General features: G+C 38.1%; 1 protein-coding gene across 2 annotated transcripts; it reads right to left on the bottom strand.

Annotated features, from left to right (window-relative positions):
- Window positions 1–35: 35 nt before the first annotated feature.
- firrm (fignl1 interacting regulator of recombination and mitosis) lies at window positions 36–16,859 on the bottom strand. 2 transcript variants are annotated; one of them, XM_061738150.1, is made up of 25 exons: window positions 16,683–16,859; window positions 16,308–16,436; window positions 16,005–16,044; window positions 15,811–15,899; window positions 15,550–15,654; window positions 14,929–15,069; window positions 13,145–13,307; window positions 12,941–13,025; window positions 12,651–12,789; window positions 10,658–10,747; window positions 10,508–10,572; window positions 10,253–10,401; window positions 9,541–9,670; window positions 8,364–8,550; window positions 6,917–6,999; window positions 5,965–6,016; window positions 5,603–5,692; window positions 3,798–3,983; window positions 3,075–3,194; window positions 2,896–2,991; window positions 2,702–2,815; window positions 2,264–2,368; window positions 2,084–2,164; window positions 1,853–2,002; window positions 36–385 (listed from the first exon to the last, which is right to left on the bottom strand). In XM_061738150.1, the coding sequence occupies exons 2-25, from the start codon at window positions 16,401–16,403 to the stop codon at window positions 176–178; spliced, it is 2,766 nt and encodes a 921-aa protein (XP_061594134.1). In that variant the 5' UTR covers window positions 16,404–16,436; window positions 16,683–16,859; the 3' UTR covers window positions 36–175. The 2 variants fall into 2 exon arrangements, with proteins under 2 accessions (XP_061594134.1, XP_061594135.1); XM_061738151.1 differs by having other exon boundaries at window positions 16,727–16,859.
- Window positions 16,860–17,097: the final 238 nt, after the last annotated feature.

Genomic DNA, 17,097 nt, shown 5'->3' with positions numbered 1-17,097 from the left:
CATGGTAAACAAAATTACGGTACAAAAGCCTGCTTTTAAAGTATTTATTAAACAGTAACACGGATAAAGACCAATTTTTGGCAGCAAAAAAGTTCTTAAAAGACTTAACAGATTTTTCAAATAACATCTATACACAGAAGGGGAGTCGGTGAGACAAGAAGACGAATTTGAACAGCTACGTTGTAGGTTTGGCTGAACTGATTTGGGTTATGAGGGTCTGCAGCTCCTGCAGTCTGGGTTCCAGCCACTGTGGAGGTGGCGCTGTAGTGTTGTCTTTACTCTCCATGACAGCCTGAAGGGCTCTCAAAGCACTCTCAGCTGTCTGGACGTAGCGGCTGCACTCGTCCTCCGTAGTGGTCTCCTGCCGAGCTTTCTTATGGCAAGGCTGGGAGGGAGGAAATTACAAAGTCTTGTTAAGACATTTTACCGTACAATCATTTCTGAATCATAAATAAGATTAAACGTTGCATCAATAACAAGGCATAACTTTGCCGGACGTGGAGGATAAAGATGGACTCTTGAACCCCGCATCTCGACGGGGGGGTGAACCCAGCACGCCGTTCATCGACGTTAGGATTTGGAGCGGTAGCTCGCTCCATACATGCACATACATGCATCTCTTTGACTGAGGGGTGACATTTCAGTCGGAAGTTGTAAATTTGGCTACAAAGTGGTGTGAAATTGAGTTGGAAAATGTAACTGGCTCGAGAAGAATTTATCAAAAAGTAATGTTCATTTATTTGGGCAGTTAAATGAACTATGTTTACCTTTTTATAGGTTGGAAAAAATAATGATTTAAAGAATTGAAAAGTTGGTGGGTGCCATGACCAAAATATGGGAAGCTTACAAAGGAAGACAAAAAGCAGAGCAAAATGGAAAAAGAACTAAATCAAGGATATACCAAGTCTGATGTTTATTGCGTGTGGTTATGAAATTAATAAGAAAAAAGTTTGAATACTATACCTCAGTATTTCAATATTAAAAACTAATGAAACATATAAAACCCAAGTCTTTCACAGAAATGCAAGTTTGATTGTAGGTGTGTTTTATAGCACACTTCTGCTGAAGAGGGAAAACAACTCTCCAGTTTTAGCAGCAACCGTTGACAGTTCAGGGGATGTATGGGAACAGGCTTACTTTTGGGAGAGTCTGAAGGAAGTTAAGAAAGGAACTTCCCAACATGATTAGGTTTTAAGTGTAAATCTGTCTTTTGGAACGAGAATTCTCTGGGAGTGAGCATTTTGGGATTAACCCAGTGCCAGAATGTCTGTTTAAAGCTTTTCTGAGGAGCTGCTGATTGATACCATCTTTTTATACAGATTATTCTTGCCGTTCAATGAAGGAAGTCAACATTCCACATAACTGTTGTAATAAAGCTGTCAGAACACTTTCCAGTGTTTACACTGAAATAAAGCCTTATTTTATTGTTCTGCAGACCTTTACTTTCTGCTCAGTGAATCACAACCAAGGAACACTAATAATGTAATGTAAAGAATACACTTGCATTTCAGAAGTTGTTAGGCGACACAACCCTAAGGCAATGGCCTATTAGGAAGCTACACATGATACCTGTGTTGAATGGTAATGTTTAGAACCCACTAAGCTCAGAAGCACTGCACTCCAGCTGTGTCATGTCAAACATTGTGAATCACACCCACTTCCATCAATGAGAGATGTCCCACCAGAGGTGCCGCAACACATTACAGAAGAACTGCAAAAGTAAGTCCGTGTTCTCCTAAAGATATTAGTTCAGTTGCAGTGGAGCCTCGTCAGGTGAACAGTCAGACAGGTTTTTGCGTTAGCATGAACCTTCAGAAAACAGAATACATTTCAAATTAACAATACTACTAACCTCAGAGTCTGTGATGACTTCAGTCTCAGCAGCACATTGGTTGGATTCAGTTTCTCTTCCCTCCAGTTTCTTGTTGTGTTGGTGGAGCACTTGTGTCTCCTGTTTGAGCCTCTGCAGCCGGGACTCCACGTCTTCCTGTGTGCTGACCGTCTACAGCAAGAGATGGAAGTCCCTTTGACTACCACCCATTTCATCAAACAGATCTTGATCTCATCATATGTTGCTGCTTACCTTGCTAAGATAATTAACAACTTTGTTCTTTGTTTCTTCCACACATAAACTCTGGGAAATTACCTCCTCGTGGTTTGTATTCTTAAATCACAAGAGGGACACATTGAGATTATTTAAAAAGTTTCAAAACTCTATAGCACTGCATTTGAATCATTTGCATCGACTGAAATCTTGCCATACTTCTGCAAAGTGAGAAAAGGCCTCTAGGGTGTGCTGATGTAGCAGCCAGGAGTTGTCAGCTAAAAGGACTCCAAACAGCTGACTCAACCTGGGAAGAATCTGGCTCTGTGAGGCCAAAAGAAAATATGAGCATTTCAGTTTAACATTCAACATTCAGTTTAACAAAAGCATGAATGAAGCATAACTATAGACCGAAATTTTAAGAACCTAATCCAGCAATCAAGCTTACTACTAATAAATATATTTGAATGTTGATTTCGTTTAACTTTTTTTAATTTTTTATTATTTATTTTTTATTTTTTTTCCAGAGTCTGACAGCGTCAGAGCTTTAAAAACAGCATTCAGTGGGAACTACAGCATAAAAATATATCTGAGTAACGAAGGATGATGGAATTTGAAGCATAAAAATCCTCATTTGCAATACTCCGGTTTCATTACCTGGCTGTCTGGAGGAACAAAAATCTTCCCCAAGGAGGAGAGGAACTCCAGAGCAGCTAGCAGCAGTTGATCTGCACACTTTTGAGAAACCACAGCATCCAGACACAACAGTGCCTAGAATAACAGCAACTCGTCAACAGACCAATCCACCATTCTTCAGCGGTTAAATGTGGACCGTTGGAAAGAAAGCTTACCTGACAAATGATGTGAGGCTCAATGTTTTTCACTAAAACGGCTGTTAATGACAAGAGCAGCTGCACAGTATACTGGAGCACAGGATGGGTCTGCAACTGGAGAATAATTGAATAACATTATCGTGTTGCATTCATGACTTAACTCAGTGTTGGTGTGCGTGTTTATACGATCTCCTCACTTGATCGGGACTCATTCGTGACCACATCTGTGTCACCATCCTCACTGCAGACAACAAACACCGCTCTTCTGGAGATGAATGTCCTCGAACCACCAGTAGGAGGGATAACAGCGCCATGTTCTGGTAACAGAAGGGACTTTATCAATGCAAAACCCCTGCATTTTTTAGTTTGATGACCACTGTGAAGGGCTCCAGCTCTCCACAAACCCTGACACGATTACAGTTACTGATAAGTCTGGTCATACTGGTGAGATGAAACCTTTAAAAAGATCCGTGCAACTTTTACAGCTTTGCACTGATCATCTGAGCAAGAAAACTCTACTCAAGAAGAGCATAGACTATATAAAAAAGAGGTCACTAAATATTAGATTGAGCATTTTTTTTCCCAAACCATAACTGACTTATGTCTCTTTTGACATCATCACCTATTGTGTCCACTTGTCTTTAGTGCACAAGGACGGTAAACTATGTTGCAGCCTTGCCCTTCATATCCGCGTATTCAGGAAGACAATCATTCAATTTTCCTTGGTACACAGAAGGTTATGACGAAGGCGAAACATTGAACTCATATGAACTCAGAGCATTTTTCTCTTTTATCATGTTGTCTTCACTTCTACACAAAGCAGACATGAACTCCTTATGAATCCATGCAAAGCAAAGAGCACTAATAAAAACAAAATCATCCAAGATCACTTAACCCCTCCTTGACTTCCCATATCTCACCACTTTGTCCACTTGTCCCAGTTTGTATCCTCCTTTCTGCCATTCAGTCACAACCTTTTGAGTGAGGTCAGTAATATTTGTCTCCACACGTTGACGAGCATCCTGCGAAAGAGCTTTCAGGAGGACGTGGTTCCACACTCCAAGGTTCTCAACCTCCGATGGAGGGAAATGTGCCACAAGGTCCATCTGGAAGGACAAGTACTTCAATTAAATTACTAAAAAAAAAAATGTAAATGATTTAAATGAAAATATTTAAATTAAGAAAAAAATTAATGCAACAAATTTCTTTTAATTTCAAACAAAATGTACTATAAAACGCATGATTTTCAGCTGATAAAATAAATTTCATGTTGGTGATTTTTTTCCCCTCTTTTGCACCCAGTAAATTGGGAATTGAACCCACGACCTTCTTGCTGTGAGACGGCTGCACTACCAGCTCTGCCACCGAGCCCCCATTTTTTTTTATATATATTCATAGAAAACAAAGAGACCTTTTTCTTTCCATGCAAGTACACTGGGTAATTTAGATTCATCAATCAGCTTGACATGCACATTTTTGGACTGTGGGAGAAAGCCAGAGAACCGGCAGAAACCCCACGCCAGCACAAGAACATGCAAACTCCACACAGAAAGACTCCTCCCAGGCCCGGGAGTCGAACCAGGAACCTTCTTGCTGTGCAACAACAATGCTAACCACTAAGCAACCATTTCCAACATTGTTCCTTTTCATTTCTTGCCTTCTTTCACTCATGATGAATTACAATTTTTAATTTGCTTGAGCCTGTGCAGCACTGTGGTCAAGTGAGGTTGCTTTAAATGTAGAAATAAACTTGACATTATCTGTGGACACGAGTCAAGACAAAAAACTGTTAAAAATTAGATGTGTATTAACACTTTAAATCATTTGTAAATACTTTTTTTTTTTTTACTGGTTTTCATAAACAAAACAAATTATGCAAACAAAAGTACAGGAAAATACAATGTAATTTTGTTATCATAAAAGTAGGCGGTTGTTTTTAAATAAACACAATATTAAATTAACTTTTTTTTGCAATTCCACTTGACCTTTCCGAAAATCTCCTATTTATGGTCCAAATGAACAAAAAGTATGTGGCATGCCAAAAAAATCTGTATTTTTAGACTGTTATTACGAAATCCTAAGTATTTGTATTTTATCCATCAGCCAGTCATCCTTTTGCTTCTTTTTACATCACTACTTCTCTGTGTGCTCATACTGTATTCTGATTAAAGTAAATTACTGAAACCGTTCCCATTTATGCAACAGGTTAAGTCAGCAAAGCCTCACATTTGTATATTTTTGTGATAAACTACATGATAGGGAAACATATCTCCACATGAAGCAACAATCACATATTTCACAAACAGAATCACCGTGAACGATGCCTGTTTCATTTAAGACATATTCATATAAAAAACAGAGACCTTGTAAAAGTTTATTCTGTTTTTTTTTTTCTGATCCCCTCTACCTTTGCAGCCCAACGGAATCTACTGATGCCTTTCAGCATGGACAGAGTTAAGTAAGTTCTCATAAAACACCTGGTCAAGCCAGGTATTTATGGACGAGGTTGCCAGTCCAACCCACAGGCTTGTACTACAGCATCTTAGATTTGACACAGTTTATTTCAAACTTCCAGATGAAGAGAACCTCATAATTATTTTACAAGTTCAAAGTGTTCGATTAAGACAGTTAAGGGGATATTCGCAGGCAACCAACTGAACAGATGAGCTCTTGAGTGATTCCTGACTCCATTTACATTTTCATATTAGATCTCTGGAAGTCTAACCTGGTGGTTTGGCGTCATTAGGAAAACCAGGCGTTTCAGCAGCAATCCCATGTGGAGCAACTGGTAACACTCACTGGTGCACACTTTTAACTGGAAAGGAAGGACAAGCAGAGAGGAGGTAAAGGACAGTGTACATGTGGAGGCGCAGAAATATTGAAGGCAGGACATAATAAAGGCAAACACTTGGATAAATTAGTAGGAGGCTGATGAATTATATGATGTGTGAAATTAATATCAGCCTTCACCTCTGGTGAGATGACGCTGAAATCAAGACTTATACTTAAAGTAAACCAGACTGTCCTCAAATCAAAAATACTGTTCTGTTTTATGCTATATTGTATATATTCCTATGATCTACCCACCAGGTTAGCAACGAGGAGGACATGATGAAGGCAGAGTTCTGCTGACCCATATCTGCAAGCATAGACATGAACCAGGAGCTGATTCAGTTTAGTGTATTAAGGAAAATGCAAAAAATGGAAAGGTGTTTCATAAGGTGAAAAGGTAGCTACAATACATCTGAACATACTTAAAATTGCACAATTCATTCAATAAAGGTAAGTTGTGCTGTCAAAGTATGTAAAGCACATCTCACAAGAGATTAGAAGAGTTCTGATACAATGTACTATTCACTGTACAGGAAAGGAATAAAAGCACAGCAAACAAACACCACAGCCTTATTCCAGAATGGCGGTGAAAGATTCATGATTTGGGGCTGTTTTGCTATTTCAGGGCCCAGATGTCTCACAATCACTTAAGGGATAATTATTTTCAAACTGCATGAAGAAATTTTGTAGGGGAATTTTAGGTCAACAGTTAAGGATCTGGAGCTCAAGATCTTAGATAATGCAAGCACATGATAAGCTAAAGTATATAAACAACGGAAAGAAGAAGAATGTATGCTTCACAGTGGACGATTCGAGCCCTGATCTTAAGCCCACTGGGATGCTGATCCTGATACAGATTATCAAAGTGTCCTCCTGTTTGTTATGGAAAGCATGATAGGGTTTACAGCAAATGCCTGATGGAAAGATTTGGCAGCAAAAGGAGGTTGTATTCATTATTAACCTTGAAACTGCTCAATGTCTTCCAGTGTGCACTGCAAGCGTTCACTCAAGGACAACATAAAAAGTTATGTCTTTTTTTTTTTTTGTATTCATTTTTCTGTGATTTAGATTAAGATAATATCTGTGCTTGGGTGTCAATCAATCAATCTAGAAATGTTGGTAACTGAACCTTAAGGTTTTTTTTAAATTGCATTTAAAAAAAGAAAAACCCATTCCCCATGAAAACATCCCCACTCCTTATTCTCACCGTGCTGTAAAGCACCAGACATCTATTCCAAGAAGAGCTGTTTGAGTATCCACCTCCATCACAGTATCAACCAAACATCGTTCCTGAATAAAGATGATAACAGAGAGAGGAAGTCAGACAGGATGAGAAAATGAAAGCAGAAAAGACAAAAAAAAGAAAGTAAGAAAAACATACAGACACAAAACACAAGTGAAAGAATAACTAGATTTGAATTACAGGAAATCATGCACCAGACCAGTAAACCACCAGAGTAATGGCTATAACAAATTACTTCTTTCGTTTCTTCTTCATTTTCTTCCTTCATCAGTATCTTTAAACATCAGGCGGATTAATTACTATTTACTCTGAATAAGTGTGAGATACTTTTAGTGTCCCACATTTTATAGTAGTGAAATGTGAATCATCCAGCGAAAGGCTTAGTCTGCCAAAACATCTGCAGTGATTTGTTCTTCTTCATTGATGTTTTAACATTTTCCATTTTTTTTCCAGCTGTGCCTCATACTGATTCGCTGAAGTTACTACTCCAGTCAAAACCACATAGATAACCACGCTCCTGCATTTCAAATGTGAGAATTTAAAATAAAAGGAGCTCTGACATGGAAGTGGGGTGGCAAAATAAAAGCTCCCTGAAATATGTAAATTTGGCATTACGAAATACAAGAAAAACAAAAACATTATGAAATAAAAGTGACATGAAATAAGTTGGCCATTAAAAAAACTAACATTTTATTCATGTATTTTGTATTTATTTAATTGACATATTCATTTATATTATGGAATTGGGAATTTCAGTAATTATTTATTTATTTATTTAACTGTGAATGAAATGGCCCTCCACAGGTGTATAGATCTAATTTTGACCACCTGTCACTCCTGTTTTGAATCCCTTGCTCACACGTGCGTTTGAAGCATCAACAGGCACATATTGCTCTCCGTTGACTCTGACTGGGGTGACATTATGTGTTCTCTACTTCCATAGAGTCGGATCAGTACTTATTGATCACAAAGCCGGAGGAGTTGTAAATGAAGAATGGTTCATGGCCTCAATTTCTATCTATTGACAGTAGTTTGCACAAGATTTAGTAGTTGACTTGTACAGACTTTAGTTGGAAGTGACGGAAGGAGAAATCTGTACAAACAGACCTTTTTATACACTTGCAAAGTTATGATTAAATTGGTGTCTTAGGCACACATCATTTAAGTGGAAGAAATTTTTTTTTTTATCTTGACAGATGCTCAGAACACAGTTTTGATGTAGGTAAACTGCTGTAAGTGTTGATATTAATTGACATTTTGCACAGCTAAGTGTATCATGTTGTGCTGAAGCAGGGTAGCATCTAAAACATGCAGGACAGGGGGCCCAAAGACTGAAACTGAGAAACACTGAAACACTACAAAACAATCATACATGCATATGTGTGTGAATGTGCGTGTGAAAGACTCTCACCAACATAGGAAAGTACTCAGAGGGAAGCACAGCCACACTGGCACAGAGCTGCACACAGACGTGGTGGTGCAGAGAGACATGGACCTGGGCCTGACCTTTCAACATCACCCCTGGCAACCGCACCGGTACTCTACGCTCAGTGTAGCACCGTCGGAAATGAATAAAAATGGCCTGGTAGAGGGGAAGCCTGGACAGAAAAAGCAAAGGAAAATTCTCAGAAAATATGCCAACGTCAACAAAAATTCACAGCAACTGACACAGATATGCTTGTTTTATGATTCATACTTGGCACATAGATCTTTGATATATTATCCACTATTCAACTTCTCTCCATGTGCAATATTACTCTGTGTGTGATTTAATCACGACAGTTACAAAAATAAAACTGGTCAAAAAGGACAACTTTACAGGGTTAAAAAAGAAAGAAAGAAAACAACTGTTACAGTAAAAATATTCCTTTGTTAAACATGTATATAATTATTTGAGGCATCAATGATGGGTCTAGGCCAGGCATGTTTTGGTCAGAATACCATATGGATATATTACAAAAACTCAATTTCAACTACACACTTACACCTCTTTTCACTGGTTTTAGACAGCTGAATATCTAGAATTTTCTTAATGCAGCAGGATGTAAAATGATGTGGAATTATTGATGTTTCTTAATGGTTTCTGATAGCAAATCTGAGTGGCTCACTCACCTAGGCTGCACCAAAGACCCCATTTAGACCTTGAATTAAAATGTAGACTCAGAAATCCAATCTCAAGTGGCCAACGCTAAAGCAAGGTCTGAACACGTCAATCCAGATATATTCACTCGGGATACATTTTAGGGGGTTTTGGCAGACCTGTGTCCACATTTTCTGTGTATTCTGAACATGAAAAAGTCCAGAGACTTTGATTTTGCATGCAAAGGACTGCAATAAGGCTCTTGTCATTCAATGTCTTTGTTTGTCATATGTGAACCAACCTTAATCACCATTTGTGATCAAATTTCTCAGGACGCATGTTGTTGGAAAGTCTGAACAGCGCCAGAGTGATCTGTTATGTCAGAGTTTGTTGTAGTCCCTTCAGACCATTCATGATTTACAAATATAGTATCAAAAAACTTAACAACTCGAAAAAAGGTTTCAATGATCAAAATACTGTAGATTACAGTAGTCAAGCCCTTCCTCACCTAGGTGTCTCCTCAGAGAACTGACAGCCAGAATGCCAAAGCTGCAGCACTTCCTCTGGTTGACGGGCCAGCTGTCCCAAGACGTTCACCAACAAGAGACACTGAGGAAGTTCATGATCAGGATCCAGTTCTGCAGGCAGTATGTTGCACATTTTAAAGAACCAGTACAAAGCATCAACTGGAATTATGACATCAACATTTGAATCATAGTTTCAACACTTTCTTAAATAGACTTCAATTTCCTAATTGTACAAATGATCAGGAGCTCAGTTTGGGTAGATTTGGAGGCAATCACCCTTGACAGGCACTCAAGCCATTAATGCACACAAGATGCATAAAACTACAGTAACAATGGTCTGATAAGATATGCTGGAATGCCATCAGCTCTATATGTTTCAATAGAATAGATTAGCAAAAGACTAGAAAAAAATGTTGTTTCATACACTGATTCTGATTAATACTTTAGTCTGCTAATGTAGAAGAATTTGAGGGAAGAAACAGTACATGACAAAGTGGGAAATAAAGTAAAGACTGGCTCTTTGCTACTGATGTAGTAAACTTTAAAGTGAAAGAAAAAAATAATTGTCCAAAACATCATTCCTCGGTTTTTTGTTGTTTTTTTTTTTTTTTAGCTGCCGGTAGCATCTAAAATAATATTTTAGAAAAACATAAAACGGCCACTTCAATGGTTTAAACAAGTTTTTTAACTCACGTAGGTCCGGCTGGAGCACAACTTCAGCAAAAGGCCTTAGAGGCATCAGCTGGAGCAGAAAAGCATCCATGGGAACCAGAGCTGCTGCATTCAGCTCCCCAGAAAGAGCCGCGGGCAGTTCTGGAGCGCACAAGCTAGGAGGGAACTTGCTGAAAGACATCAGGTCCATTCATTATAGTCACACGTACCTTATAAACATCAAGATGAAATGTGGTCTGAATATGACTTGTAAAACCACAGCCAAGCCGTATGTACCTGGTGATCTGAAGGTAGAGTTGGTGAAAGTTCCGACAAAACTTTGTCAAGAAAAATTTAAATTCCTTCGAAAAAGAAAAAAAGAATAAAGAAACATTTTAGGCTACTTTGTTTTACGTGGGATTTCAAGAGGTTTTTGAGCTCTGATACCTTTATGTAATGAACTAAAGTGTTTGCAAAAAATCTGCACATCTTTGCGGTTTTCTGGAACAGTTTGTATTCTGGGCTTTGTGTTGACTCCTGGAAAAAAGAGCAAAAGAGCATACACACAAAGGTTGAACCAGATAAGTTTACCTTTGACCTTACACTTTTTAACAAAATTCACACGCTTTTCAGGAAAAGGGGTTTACAATACAGGAGGTAATTTGTTTTCCATGCCATCATTTATGTAACCGTTAGGACAAAAGGTGACAAAAGAAACTGACAAACAAAATTATATTGGGCTACCGCAAAATGTCAACACAAGTATCTATTATTAAAGAACAGGTTTGCCAAAAACTTGTGAACTGAAGTTTTATATAATTCACAAATTCTTTACTGATCCAAAACAGAAATGATATTACTATGGTATAAATGTCTGAGGCAATGTCTGAAGGAAAATGAGAGATGGAAGTGTAGCAGGGACTTGCAACAACTGAGCTGATTAGGACACATGCAGAATACCCAGCAGCTACTCAATTTACTGTGAAAATACACAGCTAACAACAATCCAATGCCCAGCATGCAGAGAAATTAGTTTAAAAAGGTACAAAAGTGCAAGTGTGCAAAGTTCTTGTGGGCAAGATTGAGCATATAAGGGTTGCTCAGACAGAGGGAATAGGTGCACATGTGCATGCATGCACGTGTGGTTCACTGTGCCAGAGTCTGAGCATGATATTTCAAGCCAGGGTGAATGTTTTGAAAGCTGTTGACTCTTTAGTTCTCCAGTCGATGGTGTTTCAGCTCATGACAGAGTTTGTCCACTTCAACAAAGAGGGATTGTGGTGATGTGGGTCTTGGAGATGTGTTTCCTGCAGCAGTCAGGGTGCAGGGTGTCTAAGGACGGGAGCTGTGTGACTGTGACCCTTACTGCTGATTTAATAATCCTCTAGAGGGCTTTCTTCTCCTTAACTGTCATGCTTCCATACCACACAATAATGCCCCACGCGAAGGGGCCTGATGAAGTATTATAGTAAAGGTGTGTTTCTACTGGTGGGGGTTCCAGGTAGTCGTTCAGGGGCCAGATCATTGACTTGTGTCTCCATTACCCAAAACAGCCCTGCGAAAGAGACCTTCAGGAACCTTTGCAGGGTGAAAAACATTTTTGTAGGAGAGTTACTTGTGGCAGATCAGCCACAAGTAACTACTTGGGTGGGGGGTCACTACTAATTGGATATTCTACTAGCAGGAAATTATGTGCAGTCCTCTCACAAGAACATAAATCACGTAATCACAACTCATTTGGGCCATTTGGACCGGAAACATCTGCACCGAGTAAATTGGAAGAACAAGATTACAAAAAAAAACAAAAAAATAACAAGCCGTTTATTTTTATTTTGTTTCTAGTTGCAGACGTGGATGCTTTTTACAAAGTCTTTTGAAACGCCCTCCCCTGCAACCTCCAGCATTTTTCCTTTGTGTCTTCTTATATGGTGCTGGTGAACGCCAAAAAAAGGCACATTGCCACCATCATGTGATAAGCAGTGTTATTTATTGGGTCAGTGGCTCTTGTGTGACACTACAGTGTTATGGAGGCATGGTAAAACTCCATCCCATCCTGTTGCCTGCCCTATTTCCACATTCTCAACAAAACCTCTTTAAACCATTTGGATTTAGGGTCTTATTTTGGCCATTGTATGGCATTATAAAAATAGCTACTCCTACAATTCCTATAAAACATTTACATAAAAGAAAAAATACATTATGACCAGACATACTGAAACAAGCAACCATTAACATGGTGCCATTTTAAAACAATTCATCTTGACGGCAATCATATACTAAATTCAGATTATTTCACTACTGAACATAATACTTAACCTGCAAAGCTAATTTATATTTTGCACAAGTAAATCTGAATTATGTGACCCCCCCCTCCCCCTATAATCTATAAATTAGACAAGCTTTATTTCTTCCTTAAAAACGATCAATACAGTCCTCCTACCTGTAAACCATCACGCTTAATCTGTTCAGAAAGCTCCAAACAGCTGTGGAAAGAAGCCAGGAGGTTGTCACACAGACTGTTACTGATGTCACTGTGATGTAGATGCTCCTCCACCAATGACCTGTACTTCAGGCTCTGTCTAAACACGATCAATTGAAAAAAATTATAGTGAGAAAAATTGTAAGTAATTTATATTTAGTGACCCAGTCACAAGCATTAAAAATTCAACTCCTCTAATGTCAATACAAAATGAAACATACAGTCAAAGATTAACATAACAAATGACTTACTTGATGAGGAACTTCAATGTGTTTGCATGCAGTGCAATGTCCAGGTTGGAAATAACAGAGCAGATGTCCAGAAGACTATGAATCACTGTGAAAGGTGAATAAACTGCTCAGTCACTTGAAGACTGCATGAAAGATACACAAAATAAAAAGGAAGATATTTGCAATGAAAGGCAAAGGCCTGCATACATGCACAAAGAAACACACCTGTAACAATGTCAGAAACCTCCTCCTCTGAGGCATTGCCATCTAGAGAGATCCTATCCAGGACTTCCAGAAGACCCTTCTGCAGTGAATAGGCTTCCTTGAAGAGCCCTTGTAGCAGGTCCGCCACCAGGGACAGACGGCCACAGTAAACCTCTTCGCTATCCTGCAGGTAGCATGCAGAAGATCAAAAGGCTTATTTAAATCATTTGTACTATTCCTATTTAACATAAAATGAAGCAGATTGGTTTAAAGTTACATACAGCTAGTTCTATGTTTCTTTGCTTTAGCTAAATTGTTTCTGACAAAGAGGAACCCTATATCATCAATTACTGTACACAAAATTTGATTTTCACCCATTTTAATTTTGGTTTATATTAAAAAAAACTCCCCAATGTAAACAAGTCTTTTAAAGATGGCCAAACCTTTTCAACAGCAATTGCTCTGCAAAGTGGAAAATTGTACTTGCAAATTTTTTGCAAAGGAGTTTAATTGTTGTAAAAATATACATGATAGCAAAGAAAAACATCTATTTCAGCTGAATTTTGACCTTGAGACAACATGGCCAACAAACATCAGCTAATGACTCTTGTTTTGAACGGTACAGAGCCTGTCCAGCAACTGGAGTTTTTAATCACACTGAGATAAAGACTTTTGGAATCCAGTTCTGCTGACAAGACGGGCAGCAAAGAAGATGATTCACATCAAGAAAAACAGCCAGCACAGACATCAATTCTTATTGACACCAAAGATTAAAGATAGCAAAACAAAGTTACTTCTATAGTTCATTATCATATGATTAATAATAAGGATGAGTATCCGTGGCATGGACACTGTATCAGTCGTTTTCCCCCTGCCTTCTGAAAACTGCAAAATAATTACAAATAAAACAATAAATCAATCTGTCCATTGATATCTAAATATTAACAATGGAGCTATCAAATTCTGCAAAGCATAACTTTCAAATGCTTGAATCAAGGCAACTGGACTTCCTTTTCTTTTGTTTTTGAAGACGTTTCACCTTCCATCCAGAAAGCCTTGCCAACTGGAATGCTTTCTGGATGAACGTGACATCAACGGATGATGCTTTTCTGGGGTGAAGGTAAAACATCTTCAAGAACAAAAGCAAAGGAAGTCTATTTGCCTTGATTCAAGCCTTCAAGAGTTACCATGACCTGGATGACTTAGAATCTACATTAATGTACTGCACAGCACAATACAGATGAGAGCTGTTTTTTTTTTGTTTTTTTTTTACAAGAGTTATACATCATGTATTAAGTATGTACCTTATACTGAAACCCTAGGCTTTTGATACTAATGCTGGCTCTCTACATCCCAGCATTAGACTCCTTTAGACACTGTGCTTGAAAATAAAAAAAAAAAAAGGTACATGAATAACTATACCCCACAAAAAGATTTTTAATCTCTTCAAAGCATATCCCCTAATGACTAATTTAATATGCAATATATAAAATACCATGCAAAAACTCAAAAACTGCATCAAATGGGGCATTCATGCGACTATAGTCCTCCTAAAGTTTTTCTGATCTTTGACCTGCATAAATGCTGTCAAAAATCCAAGAAAACATAAAATCCCCTGAAATATGGCCATCATTAATCCTTGGTGATTCAGCAACATTTACAAGACCTCATTACTATTAAGGGTAAATCATGAGCTTCCAAAAATTTGAAAACATCGAATGTATTGATTTTTTCTTTTTTTTTTTTAATTTCTCAACATGACAATCTCTTTTTGAAACAACCACTAATAAACTGTAGAAACCAACCTTGCAATGTTGAAATGTTTCCAGCAGGATTTTCAGGATACAAATTGGTAGAGAGCGGATTATATGCACATCAGGGGCTTCTTCAAATGAACCAACATGACGCACACAAGCAGACAACGCATCAATTATCTGCATCATAGCCTGAAACAGACAACAAGTTTTTGTCAAAATATCAGCCGATAGAGGAAAAAATGTACAGTAGAGTATATATGGGATCGCAGTCCAAAATTTGTATCTGGGGCCAATACTGGCATCATTTACTGAATGGATATCACAATGATGACACCGATTAAAAAAAGGAAAAACATTCAATTCAAATTGAAACCTTTGACTTTTTATTGTTGCAATAACTATACTTGATCCTGTTCAGATTAAATGTTGTTTTTAATCTATTTGAAGAGTTGGATAATGTAGAGTTTCATTTTTTCTGCAGTTTTTGCACTACTTATTGACAGTGTTTATTGACATGAAAACAACAAAAAACCTCCTTTGATATCAAAATAAGTATCAGTTATCAGTATGTAAATATCAGAATTGGATTGGTACTAAAATAAAAAAAGATCATGCATCTGTAGTGTACTACAGAGGTTCATTGTGCTACCTTTAATAATAAAACATTACCTGCAGAATGTTCCTTAGCAAGGCACACGCTTCAGTATTTTGACTTGAAAGGCCGCCAACTTGATCCATGAGTTCTTTCATCATGCTGTTAAACATTGTCACTGCCTGCAAACATTTGTTTCACAAATAAAACTTACAAAAATATCAGTCTTAATCTTAAGTGATATGTTATACCTGAAACAACCATCTTCTATGAAGCAGTTGGTCGTGAAGGTACTAGTATAATGAAACCTAAAAACAATATACACTCAACAAGTTTACCTTTGGTAAAATCTTAGAGAAGCACTCATCTTCCAGCTCTAACAAACCAATGTGCGGCAGGAACATATCTGTAATTGTCTTCAATACACCTGTAAAAATATTACATATTACAAACACTCATGCTAATATCAACAATACTTGTCAATTACCACAGTAAGACGTTTTCCACTTAAAAAAACATTGGCAACACTTACGTATATGATCATCCCAACTGTCTGACTCATGATGCAGCGAGTGCAATCAGTCAAGGGGAAATCACAGTTTCCTGTAAGTTTATAATCACTGAACAAACTTACTCAATATATCCAGACTGCAACAACAATACAGAATGTAGGGCAAATAGATAGGAGCTAAATACACACTTTTACTTTTAAGATAGGTTAGATCCAATCAAAACCTTAAATTAATCCGCTATGAATATACACTCTATACAGTAATTAGCATGAAGCTAGTGAAAACGAAGCTGGCATGGGTACAAAGATAGTTTGAGAGGATATCACAAGCTTTGGCAGCACAGACTTGAGCTGCTGGCGGCAGGTTTCCTGGCTCCACTGCACCACCTCCTCCAGCAGAGACGAGTTGGTCTGGGACATGATGACAGCAGTCCACACATCCAGCCTGAGTCACTGAAAACCAGACAGCTCAGACAGCTCATACACCAGAAGAAAAGGCTCCTGTTTGGCGCGTTATATTTTTGTCTAAAAGGTGACAGCACAGTAGTAAAGCGTTGTTTTTAAAGCCTGAATTATGGTTCCGCGTTAAATCGACGGCGTAGGGTGCGCGTAGCCGAGGTACATTACGCCATAGGCTCTGCGTTGGTGTAACGCGGAACCACGAATCAGCTTTAATGTGTCGCTTATAACGACTCCTACCTCAAGTATAAAGACGCAGTCTTACGGCCGGCGTTTATAATCACCTTTAGATTCGTATGAATTAAGGATCCAAAACGCTACCGTTCGAATGTGTTCACTTCATAAATGTATTTAAAAGAAAAAGTGCAACCGAAAATACTAGATAGTCAACTTTGGATAAACAGACTGCGCGCCATTGTTTTAGTCGGATGTGACGTCATGGCTGGGACTCTTATGTCATGCTGTGATTGGCTGAAATCACCAGAACGTCATACCAAGAGAGGAAATTATTGATTATCGGGAACCAACAAATACATTATTTATTAATTTTTTTTTTTACAATAATTTTCACAATTCACAGTTTCACATTCACAATTTCTATTTTACCCACATTCCTACCCTCCCCATAATTGCCCAGGGGAAAAAAAAAAATCCT

This window comes from Cololabis saira, chromosome 13 (assembly GCF_033807715.1).
Source record: "Cololabis saira isolate AMF1-May2022 chromosome 13, fColSai1.1, whole genome shotgun sequence".
NCBI lineage: Eukaryota > Metazoa > Chordata > Actinopteri > Beloniformes > Belonidae > Cololabis > Cololabis saira.
This window is presented reverse-complemented; position numbering and strand designations above follow the sequence as displayed.

Coding starts and splice junctions, on each gene's coding strand:
- firrm (XM_061738150.1), bottom strand. CDS start 16,403: ATGTCCCAGACCAACTCGTCTCTGCTGGAGGAGGTGGTGCAGTGGAGC. Junction 10,402..10,507: donor CTCTACCTTCAGATCACCAG/GTACATACGGCT, acceptor GATGTCTTTCAG/CAAGTTCCCTCCTAGCTTGT. Junction 3,195..3,797: donor TGGGACAAGTGGACAAAGTG/GTGAGATATGGG, acceptor TTCTGTTACCAG/AACATGGCGCTGTTATCCCT.